The following is a 12138-nucleotide window of genomic DNA, read 5'->3' on the forward strand; positions in this document are numbered from 1 at the left end:
TGCCGGCGCCCGCCCGGCGCAGCGCGCCTGATCGCTGCCACGTTGTCGACAGCGCTGAGGCGGGGCGGCGGGGCGCGAGCGGTGTTACGGCCCCGGCCGGGCTGCAGTGGCCGGGGCGGGCGGAGGCGGTGAAAGGCTCGAGCCCAATCCGGTGCAAGCCGAGCGACCGCAGGGGGTTCGCTCCCCGCCCCACGGCTCGGCCCGAGGCCGCCGAGCTGCCAGGAGCGCGCTGCGGGCCGTGCCGCTGCCCGGCCGCGGCCGGTGCTGAGGGGGACCGGGAACCGACCCCCGCCACGGTGGAAACAACGGAAGTTGCCGCCCGTGTACGACGGCGCTCCCCGGGCGCCACGCAGGCCGGGCCGGGGTGGGGCGGCAGTGGCGCGTTTCTCTCCCAGGCCCCGCCCGACGGGGCCGATGGGGGCAGGGGCGGGGCGGGAGGCGGGGCCCGGGACAGCCGCGCTCCTGCCGCCGCCCCGCCCCCTCTGCGCGCCACTCCCGCGTCGACCCGCGCGCTGAGGCAGCCGCGTAACGGCCGGACACGTTGCCGGCGGGGGGGGGGGCGCGAGCCCTCGGGGCCTGACCCGCACCCGCCCTCGCGCGTCTTCCTGGAGCCACCGAACCCGGGCACCTGCCTGGACCCCCTTCTGCTCCGCCGGCTGCATCGGCTGCTCCAGCCACCCGCATCCGCGGGGGGGATAACGCGGGGAGGCGAGGGGCCGGCGGCCCCCCCGCGCCGCACCGGGCCAGCTGCGCGCACATCTGCCGGGCCGGGGGCCAGCTGCGCGGCCGGGGGGAGCCCGCTGCGTCCCGCAGCTCCTCAACGGGTCTGTGCTGAGAAAAAGGCAAGTAACGTTTATCACTGAGTCAGGTGAATTAAACATTCACATATATTTGCTGAAAAAAAATTATATACATCTGTAGCAAGGCTCTGCCAAGTCTGAAAGATACGCATCATCTAGTCACTAAATTAAAAAAATAAAAATCTGACTTTTAAATCTTTTTCTTTTTATCCATGTTCAAGAGCACAGACAGTTTATTTCGTTAGCACATTTGGTGAAGGATGTATGTTCGTGTGAGTAGCCATGAAAATCGGTGAAAATTTGGCATTTGTGTTGGATACGATGGAAAATAAGAAGCCACTTACGCCTTACAGTCTAAATAATCCACAGAGTATATCGGGTTGCAAAAGGGTCACAAAGTAGCAGTCAAAGAGAAGCCTAAACACCCAGAGACATAGCATACATGTCTGATAAGGAAGAACAAGGTATAGAGCATGCTGGCTAATTAAATAAATTCCACTTTCAACCCTGTTCCTTACACGCGTAACCCTGGAAAAACCATCCCATAACAAGAAATGGACTCTGAAGAGATTTCTGCATCCATTCACAGTAAGGCTTTGAAGATATATGAAGTTTTATAGCATTTGTATTTTAAGGATTTAGGGCAAGTACATGTTTTTCTACTGAATAAAAAGAAAGTTAGTACTTAAAAGGTTCAAAAATATATCAATCGTGATTTTTTTTTTACATAAATAAATTATATTGATTTTGGATTTAACAGCTGAAAAAACCCTTTCTGCTTCCACTGGAGGCAAAACTGAACAAAATGTTAGTTAAATAGAGATAGCAGCATTTCTAAGAAATCTGTTGATAGGGATACAGTTATCTATGCTACAAGGATGTTATTAAATAGAACATTTAATTATCGGGGGTGGTTGCATCATGATTGGTTACATACTTTAAAAAAAAAAATATCCAATCCAGTAAACTGGGAATAAAGTCCGTGAAAATATAAACCAAATGCTTTTTAGATCATGGGTAACAGACTTCTTTGAGATGCTAATTTTAACACGTACATAATTTATAATCCCAAATGTATAAAAGACAATGACAAAAAGCATCATAAATAAATAATGCAAACTGCAATAGTTATGTCAAAACATTTGGACCATCTGATAAATTAGCAAAACTGTAACAGAAAATAAGTAAAAAATACAGTAAATTGTGACAACCAAATGTGAAACCGATTACTAGCACGCTCCCAACTCCCTCACCAGCCTGCCTTTCATCTCACTGCTGCACCACTGTGGGTTTATTTCAAGTCTCAAACCATGAGCTGCAAATAAGAACAAGCCCAAGTGAAAAAAAGAATTAAACGAGGAGTGAGGGGAAGGAGAAACAAGAAGAGTTGCCTGTGGAGAGGAGTCTCAGTACCCAGAGCTGCTGGGGGACTGACAGCATTAAAACCTGTCTCTTTAAAATGCAGATGTCAAAAATCATTTGCCATTTGGAGGGGAATCGGAAATACTGTTCAACAGCAAATGGAATGGAAAGAAGCAGCCAAGGTCATCTCTTCACAGTCTAACGCTAGAAAAAAAGGAGCTCAAGCTCTGAAAGTCTCAGGGGTCCTTCTTGGAGGACTACCCCAAACAGGAAAGCTGGCTTACAGCCTTTCTGTTGGTTGCTGAAAAGACGTTGCTTCTGGGGTAAGGAGTGGAAAACACAAAAATTAAAAAAGCCTCAGTGTTCATATAAGAGCATTAAAATCAGTGTGGCCTGTTCATGGCTGGAAAAAAATACCTTTACAGCACTTCTAATACCATAGATGAGAACTAACACCAGAGAGGAGAACTGAAGACTAGCAGAATGATGAAGAAACTGGTAGCTACATGTACAGTAATCCCAAAAAAAGTCATGCAAGATGTGCAAAACCTTTCCAGCTCAAGCTGAAAAGTCCTTGTAACTATTGAAGAAAGGGCAACTAAACTCCACTTAACATAAAACCAAACTTTGGGTTTAAAAAATACAAAAGAATGTCTACGTCATACTTTCACTCGCTGCAGTTTGTCTCCAAACCTTTGAGGTGGGGGTGATAAAGAAATCATATCACTACCAGTTATGCTTTTTCCTTTCAAAGAAATGAATAAATGCATTTTCAATCATTAGTTATATACGTCTGTCTATACTACTATTCTAGTAACCATGATAAAATAGGGAAATACTTTAAATCAAAAATACACATTAGCACTTACTATAGCTGTGCTTTTTACCCCCAAATACAGGCTTTTTCATTCAGTGTCATTATAGACAGAAATACCCTCGTCTGCGTGTAGACCAAGAGGTAAAGACTTTTTCTTTTGCTCTTGCGCTTTTTTTTTTTCCCCCTGCTTTTTCTTCTCAAAGGAGTGAGCAATTTTGGGGGGGTGACTGAGTACTGGATTTGCTATCATCGGCTGGGATGAACAACTGGAAAAACAGAACGAGAATTTGGTGCCTCCCATACTAGCTAGACAACACTGTTTATCTAATAAAGTGGCAAGACCCTGCAACTATTAACATGTAATATGTCACCAGAGTTTTTTCTGACAGGGAATTAGGTAGATAATATTATTCATGGAAACACAGGTTTATGAAGGCGGAGCGGGGTGGGAGGGTAAGTAACAAAGAGTTTATGGGATAAGAAACTCACAAGCCACAATCTTTTTGTGTGGTTTTTTTTCAATGAAACAAAAGTTCTAATTGGTATCGCGAGCCGCTTCGCGTTCCTCCTCTGCTGGTCCATTCTGCTCTTTCTCTGCCGACAAAGGCGGTGTTTGCTCTCTACAGTTTTGACTGTTTGCAGCTTCTTTTTCTGGCAGCGAGACAGTTTCTGGCTCTGGGTTTGCAAATTCCCCTTTCGCTTTCTTTCTCTTCCGCTTCTGGCTTTCCAGGTTCGCTGCCTCCGAGTGCCTGGTTTGCTGTATGCCGGGTAGCGCCATGCCGATGCCAGGGGAAAGAAACATTGAGGGATAGATCAGTCCAGGAGACATCCCTGGGATAAGAAATGGGTTAAAAGCTACAGGACTACTGGTAGTTATTGCAGATTCTGTCTGATTAGAAAACGAACTAGGACCAGGCTTATCTTCTGAGAGAGTTTCTTTTTTCACATCCTGGCTACTCTGTTTATCCTCAGTAGCTTTCTCTGCGCTGGCTGTACCACTTTTTGTTGTGCTTGTTAGCGAAGTTGGAGCAGTAGCAGTACAAGTAGTTGTCATGGGGGGGTTGAGAAGTCCTCCAACGCCAAACATCTGTGGTACAGTAGCCATGCCCGGCAGCATCATGGGCAGCATACTCAGGGTGCTTTTAACATCCTCGCTGGCGGGCACTGCTGCAAATCCAGCAGGAAATCCAACCAGCCCAGTCAGAGGGATCCCCTGCATGTTTCTCATGTTCTGAAGTCCTACTAGATCCATCCCAGCAATCAGTCCGTTCATGAACAATGGTCCCATTCCAGAAGAAGAATCTGCTACAACACTGGGGCCTTTAATGAGTTCGCTTCGGGGCCTTCTCCCCCTCCGGCGGGGCCCCGCATCTCGGAGCACAGGCTCAGTTAGGATGCGATTGAATTTGCTTTCTGGTAAGTAGCCCTGGAAACGAAACACACACAACAGAAAACACCTAACAGTTATTACTGCATCAAAGGAAATACGGCTTTTCTGTGCTTGCATCTGCATCTCAGATGGTGTCCGCACAGAAATATTTGCCTACATGATATGGAATTTGAGAGGTACGCACAACTTTTCCCCAAGGGATGCTACCAAATGCAAAACACCCTTGCTCTGCCCTGGTATGATACTGCAGAGCCAAAGCGCACAGGGAGGAAAGGAGGAAGCACTTTTTTTCCCCCTGCATTTTCACCTGAGCCCTCAGCATCAGCTGTTCGCAACATGAGAAGCACCAGGGCAGCTCTGTGTCAGATGCCAGCTTAGCTCCCCTCCCAGCTTTAATCCTGGCTTCAGCAGCAGGTGAAAAATCATGTATTTTAGATGTGAAGAGCCAAATTTTCAATGCTCTGCAGGACAGCAAAGCCGCATGGGATGACACACAGAGAGTGAACATGCTGTCTGAGAAGCTCCCAGTTAGAGCTTCGCTGATACACCAGGAAGGTTCTTCTGAGCATTCAGCTACGGGACCGCAACCCAGCAGCCACAACTGGGTAAGACTGTCCAGTTACACAGCGCAATGTGAGGGGGAATCCACCGCACAGTTTAAAACTCCATTTTTCAACACCCTCATCACAGACATTTAAGCATTTCCCTTTGTGGCTCCCTTGAGTTTCAGTATCACTGCTCTTTGAATCATTTCCAATAATAGATTTGGGTAGGAAAAGTATTTCCCATTGACACCTGCAGTGCAGAAACTTGAATCCAATGACCCTGGCGGTCTGCACGGCACAGCTATTACCAAAGAGGGAGAATCTTCTGCTCTGTTCCCACTGTCATGTGGGAGAACCTGAATGGGGTTATGACTGTGCCTGGGCTCTGTGGGGCAGCTGACCCCATGCTCCTGCCTGCCCAAGCGCCCAGAGCAGCCAGACACCCCTCCACATGCACGTGCCAGGACCGATGCACACTAGCCAAAAGCAAAGTGCTGATGCAGCTCGGTGGTGTGAACGCTAACGGGCATGCAGCCACCAAACCAGGGCGCATGGGCGGGTGCCCAGGGCAGTGGCCAGGCACACAGCTATTCCTACCAGCAAAGAGACCATCCCCTGCAAACAAAGGCAAGGAAGAGCTGCCAGCTCGCATGGGTGCTGTCTGCCCAGACGGGTGCTGACACCAGCCCAGACCTGGAGCCGTTTCTGGGGGGAGTGGAACAGATCATGCCAAATCTCCAGTGCTAATTAAAAGCAAATTTGAGAGCAGCACAAACCTCTCAGCCAATTGAGTTCCCCTCCAGCCTGCTGCAAGGGCATCACGCAAACCACTGCAGCCACAAAAACAGGGGAGCAGGCAAGAGGGGCGGCAGGGAGAAGCCTGGTAATGCCAGCCCGCAGGGTGGGGAAGGGCGATCTGGCAGCAGCCGTGTGCCGGAGGAGAAAGGTTCTCCTCTATAGGCTCTGCCACGCACCGGGGCAGGGAGTGGCGTGACAAACAGGATGAATGAACACAGAGAGGCGAGGCTCCGTCCTGCCCCTCTCCCTGCCAGCAGTGTTCGAGCCTTCAGGCCTGGTGACCTGCAGGCCATTTAGCAGGCAGGCCTAGGGCTGCAACAGGCAGAGTTTGCAGGAACTGATGAAAAGCCTCAGCTGAGGGTATTTTTTAAAATTTGACCCACAAGAATGTGCTTTGTCCACTCCCTGCCATTCAGCACCCCAGGTGGATTACCACTCCTAGGGTGTTTCCCTTGCCCCTGTTATTTCCAAGAGTTCCAAGGCTTTCTGGACAGTCACTCTGAGCTGCTGAGCCCTATTCCCAGGGTGCTGACCTCCTTCTCTCCTTCCCCTGGCCGCACCGCTGGACCGTGGCACACACCCAACCGCCCTCTCTGCTGCGCAAGCGCCCCCAGTGCTGCTGGCCCTGCAGCTACCCCCTCCCATGTGCGCAGCTGAGGTCCTGCCTCACAGCGCCCGGATCCTCACTGGAGAAAGGTTGTGGGGATGGGGAGGGGAAAGAAAAGATGACATGATACAGATTTCTCCAAAAGCTCTAACTTACTGAAAGCTTAACAATGTCAGCCCAGTCAGCTGCAACAGCATACTCCAAGTTTGCATCAAGCCACCTTGGCAATTCCTTCAATGCTGGTGCCGTGGCTCCCCCTAACTATAAAACACAGCAGAAGGATGACCTCTATTGCAGAAAGAGTTATGTAAAATAATACAAGAAATATGAATACACTTCCCCTAGCTCCTTGCTTTGGGCTGCAGTTTGGCTAGGGCAGAGACTCTTCCCTTGCTACACATCTTTGCAGGATCTGTATGCACCTGCTGCCTCCAGACACAGCTCAGGGAGAAAAGGCAAGTTCAGCCTCTGTGGCCTGCCCCATCGCCCTCCCCATGAACAAGTGATAGGGACAAAGCTTCTGTGAAAGCCGTGCTCAGAACCAGACAAACCCACCAATTCACCCAGGTCTCCAACGGCCATCGTGCATGTAACAGCGGGAAACACAGACGTGGCTGAAACAGCCTCTTTCTGCCTTACTCTTTAGCTTTGGTTTTGGATAAGATTAATGTCACATCACCTTCTGACCTGGTGCAGTCCTGGGTGTGTTTAAGAACTGGACTTCAGTGGAAAGTATCCCTGAATGCCCCTTCTCATTCAGAGAGGTGAACATCAGTGCACATGCAGATTAAACTGCAGACAAGTAAATCTGTGCTCCTTGCTCAGTAAGCAAGAAAAAGCCCTTCAAATCCTCTACTTCCTGCATGCCCAGCACCTGCCTGGGTATTGGTATGTTCTGCCTGCACCTCATAAGGAGGAATAAAACAAAAATATCTGTCTGGCAATATTAGAATCTGTGGCATACTGCAGTGAATTCAAGGGAAACAAACAAACCAGGAACAGGAAGCACCAGCCAGGGCTGTGCTGATGGCGGCTTTAAAGCCAAAGGATGAATCCCTTTGCCACTGCGGGGTCTGTATACCCTGGCGAGGGTGAACACTCAGACTTTCCTTACTTCACAGAGAAAAAACACTTATTCCACAGGTCTGTGTCCCCCTGGGCACACATGCGTCACAGGAAGGCATGGATCAGTGACGCCCGCGTTCCAGGCTTTTCTCCCATCCATAGGCTTCTCTGGCTTAAATTTCCCCCCAGGTGAGCTCAGGGTCTGCTAAGCATTTCAAGACACCAAGGGCAGAGCACAGAACAGGCCGTTGCTTACCCGCCGTCCGGTACCCTTATGTACCACAGGCACCCGTTCCTCTCCCGTGAGTGAGTTAATGTCCAATTTGCTGGGGTCCTTGCAGCGCTGCCTCCTCTGCTTGGGCTTGTCTGAGAAATTCTGGAGTGCAAACAAGACAATGTTAATGAGACTAGATGGCTTAGTGAGCCTGGACGGCTACAAGCCCTGCAGGGAGTGGCACAGATGAGCTCCTGAGGGACAGAGGGTCCCTGCAGACTTGGGCGGGAGCAGCACGAGCGGCACATGCTGGTCTGCCACAGGACCAGCTCTCAAATGAGCACAACCTGGTTTTGTAGGTATAAAGGGGTTTTCAGTGTATCCCACTTAGACTGCTCCAGCCCTCTCTAATTCCCCTCCAGTCCTAAAACTGCAATACTTGCTGCCATTTCATCTGTATGTACATCTGTAAATGAGGTGCTAATTACAGCTAGGAAAGAGAGCTAACAGGTCTGTATGTGCCATCTCCTGTCAGTTTGATATGGCTACCCGCTTCTTGCCAGCTCATTTGTGCTTTCTTTCACTCCTATTTCAGCTGTTCCCACCGCAGAGCTGCTGCACCATGTTTCTTTGGGATCAGAGCCCTTCAGGACCGCAACCTACAGAGTTGAGGCCGAGTTCCTGCACACCCACCGTGTGCACCAAGTCTGGGCGTCAACGTGCCTGCAGGGATGTAGCATTATAATGAGCTACTGCAGGCTCTGATTCCTGAGAGTCAAAGACCCTGAGCGTGGGCTGTCCTTCAAAAAGCTGAGCTGCTGCTGCACCCCAAAGCAGCTTTCAATCTATCCCACCTGGAGAGAGGACACCTGCCCTGACAGGGGAGATCCTGCAGGGTGGCTAGGGCACTGGGGGCCTACTGGGAGCAAGAGGTTCACCAGCAGCATGGCCAGACTAGGCAAGCTCCAGCAAGCCCCCACAAAGTCAGGGGCGATGGGAATGAGTGGGAAGGCACCTGCTCCACCATCTGACTGCTTCTTGGAGTGCTCCTGGGAGTCTGGCCTTGCATGCAGAGCTGCATGTATCTCTGGATTTTGAAAAGCAAGGGCCATCCTGCCTGAGCAAATGCTGGTCTCCTCATCTTTCATCTCTTAACAAGCTCCAAAACACTAGTGCCTTGCCAGTACTCCAAGCTCCAGGGAATCCCTGCCTCAGGCACGCAGTCCTCCAGGACCAAGATGTAGTCATGTAATTACCACATTTCTTCCTGCCCTGTTTTACACCCCATGCTCTGCCTACCACACGGTCTAATATGCTAAATAAGCTGAAACCTGGAGCAAACCAACCTGTGAAATCAAGAAGTGGATACTTACGAGATGGCAAGAAGAATCAGACAGACTCTGCCCCCCAACTCTGCCAATCTGTTTTCTGACAGCACCCATGGCCGTGCAGCCAAGGCCTTTGCAGTGGCTGCAGCACAGCTGCCTCAGTCCAGTTTTTAAAGCGAGGTGGTTTCCTCTTGCCTGGGGACCTTATTTAATACAACAGCACTGCCTAAAATGCCCTCAGGTGAAAGGGAGCAACACAGGCAGACCCCGAGCATCCCAAATCCTTTTTCCCATTTTTCTCCCCATCCCTGGTGCTTCTGGAAGACATTGGACTCATTGTGCACTGGGCAGATGGATGCACTGGAGCTGGAGACTGGATCTTGGGGCAGGAGGACCCTCCTGCTCAGCAAGTCAAGCTCAGCAAGTGCCTTTCACTGCTGTACAGGGAACTGTGCTCACCTCCCAGACGTGTAACGAACCTTCCACAGAGCCCTGATGAACACCACAAGCCATGGTACAGGGGAAAAGGTTGCATTTTGAAACACTTTGTGGAAGGCCTGAATTCAAAAGCAGCTGCAGAAAATCTAACACAAAGGGCAATACACAAGGCTGACACGGGCGCGTGCACATACACACACCTGCGCGCACGTGCGCGCACACACACACACACACGCGCGTGTGTGTGCACACCAAAGGCCACCCTTACTGTGCCAAAGCCGGGAACGTCAACTGTGTAGTCAGACTGCTGACGGAGCCAGTCGAGGAGACTCTTATTCGGGACAGCCTTCTCTGCTTGGCTGCCTGCAGCTGGGACTGGCTGTGGAGTTGAGGTAGCAGCAACCGGCCCATCAGGGAGGGGACTGTTCTGAGAGGGCTGTGGCTGGTCTTCCTGAACATCCTGAAGTGGAGGGAGGAGAAGGGAGAGCCCGAGGGAGGAGAAGGGAGAGCCCATCAGCAGCATGTGGTGATGCACAGGCACCCAGATAAGCAGAGCTCCCAAAGCAGGTCATCTGCTCCCATCACACAGATTAATCCACATATTCTCAGTGTCTGTTCCTTAAATCACTACCCACCACCACATTACACACATTACAGACAGCTGGGAGATGCTTCCAAACTCACCTGGAAACACCCTAATCACCATGAGGACCAACTTCCCCCCAGATCACTCCTAAAAGTGGTGAAGAGGGACTGATCTTGCTCCCAGAGCCCCATTCTTCTTTGAGTGGATCCCAGGGCAGAAGGAGAAAGGGTGCAGCAGGCTCCTGCCCACAGCTCCAGTGCAGTCCAGGATCTTTCCTCGTGTTCTCTAACCCTAGACAACCTCTGAGGTGTGATAGCTGCTCTTGATAATGCTTAGCAGGACTCAAACACTCAGGTGGAGTGCTGCAAGACAGAGGGAAACCTCCCTTCCTCCCTGAAGTAGTATCTGCTCCTGCCTGCTCCAGCACAAGCCAAGCTGTCCTGGGGGGAGGGTCCCACATTGTCATGGGCAACAGAGCTTGTAGGGGAGAGCTGGACCATCAGACAGATCATGCTGACTCCACTGGGGCCATGTGAAATGGGGGGAACATCAACCCACCTGCAGCCTGGCTGGAAGAGGCCTCTCCTTCAAGAAGATGAGGTCCATCCCTTCTACATTTTTTCTCCTGCCCCGTCTCCTCCTCATGGCAGCATCGTCTCTTCGGAGGCTGCCATTTACAATTTGTCCTGTGACAGGATGGATTAACCCTGCCTGGAGGATGCCAGACAAGTCCATGCCCAGGGAGCCCTGGAGGGTGTTCACGGTCCCCAGTTTGGGCATGTTTGTGTTCAGGGGGAAAGGAGAGGAGTTCCCCGGGGACCCATCAGAGGCTCTGGACAAGTCCACCGCTGCGTCACGCCAGCCATTCAGCACAATGGGAGGATGAACATGGGTTGCTGCTAGCTGCTCCAAGCTCCTCTGTTTGGTATCTCTCTCCATCTCGAATTCATAGGGCCTCCTGTGCTTCCGCTCATCCTTTGCCATGGCAGGGGTGAGGAAACCTTCCTGCATATATCAAAGCCATGGAGAGGGTTAAGACTGCTCACGCAGTGCCCAGGGACCACAGCTCTTCAAACCAACACTGAGCTAATGGTCAGGCTCTTCTGCATGCACACAGGAGCCCTGAAGGATGTCCTTTCCCTGGGCACATCACACCTCTCTTTCCCTGTGTGGGGACAGTGCAGGAGCACCCTCACACACACTTCAATCTCCCAAGGTGCTATAACCCTGGGTGCTCTGGCAGCTGCTGGGCAGGCAGGCTTGGAGTCCCAAGCCAGCAGCTTCTGTCTCTGCACTGTGTCCAACGGTGAGAGGTGAGAGAGAGCTGGTCACTGATGGGGCAGTTCCCTCTCCTGCACCCTTTCCTTTGGGACACCAGGGCAGTGTCCCCTTTTCTCCCTCACCACTCCAGGTGCTGCAGCGGTGACTCTGGAAGCACCTCTACAGCTACACATGCTACAGAGCTGCTGCACAACAGCTGCCTTCCTAGGAGGGGAGCAGGGCTGGTGGGGGGCTGAGAGTATGGGGACCTCATCAGGAGCCCCCAGTGGAGGGGACCAAGTGGCTTAAGCCACGTGTTGTACACCACAAGTGGCACCAAGAGGCAGTGAAAACTCAGGCTCTGCTTGGGAAACTCCTGAGCACTTCCGAGCAATGCTTCACCCCAGAGTCCCAAGCCTGTCCCTGCCTGAGGCCCCCCCTCACCTTTTGTACCTGTGAGATTAACACCCCGTTATTGTAGCTGGGATCAGGGGCTTCTGACTCGGCGAAGCTGTTCCTGCTGCCAGCACTGCTGGCTACTGTTGAAGCTGTCAGCAGGCTTTGTGTCTCGAACTGCTGGCTGGAAGAGGGCCACTTGCCCTTCAGGATGGCATGGCAGATGTTGTCAATGCGGTTGATGATCACACGGTCCTGCAAACAGAACTGGATGGTGGCAAGCTGGGACTCGAATGACTAATCCTGAGATGACATACACGAGTCAAAGACAAACTCAGCCCTGATGACTTCAGCTTGGTGGGGAACTGCTTTGGGGTAGGCATGTCCACAGCACAGGTGCTTGGGAAGAGCACCCCAATTAAAGCATCCATGGGGAGGCGTGTGTGAAGGACCAGGAGGCAGGGCTGGGGCTGTGTGAGCCACTGCTGTTCACAACTACACAGTAACACTTGCAGTACAAATAGTGTTAAAC

At 51.4% G+C, this 12138-nt stretch overlaps 1 protein-coding gene across 1 annotated transcript in view; it reads right to left on the reverse strand.

The window, feature by feature from the left end:
- Positions 1-3160: 3160 nt before the first annotated feature.
- The window catches only part of CHD6 (chromodomain helicase DNA binding protein 6), a 63681-nt gene continuing 54703 nt past the window's right edge, over positions 3161-12138 (reverse strand). Inside the window, 5 exon segments of the mRNA XM_040607835.1 lie at positions 3161-4405; positions 7641-7760; positions 9633-9824; positions 10509-10955; positions 11655-11861. Coding sequence (XP_040463769.1) covers positions 3515-4405; positions 7641-7760; positions 9633-9824; positions 10509-10955; positions 11655-11861 — 1857 coding nt within the window. The 3' untranslated portion in view covers positions 3161-3514.

Source organism: Falco naumanni, chromosome 10 (genome assembly GCF_017639655.2).
Source record: "Falco naumanni isolate bFalNau1 chromosome 10, bFalNau1.pat, whole genome shotgun sequence".
Classification (NCBI taxonomy): Eukaryota; Metazoa; Chordata; class Aves; order Falconiformes; family Falconidae; genus Falco; species Falco naumanni.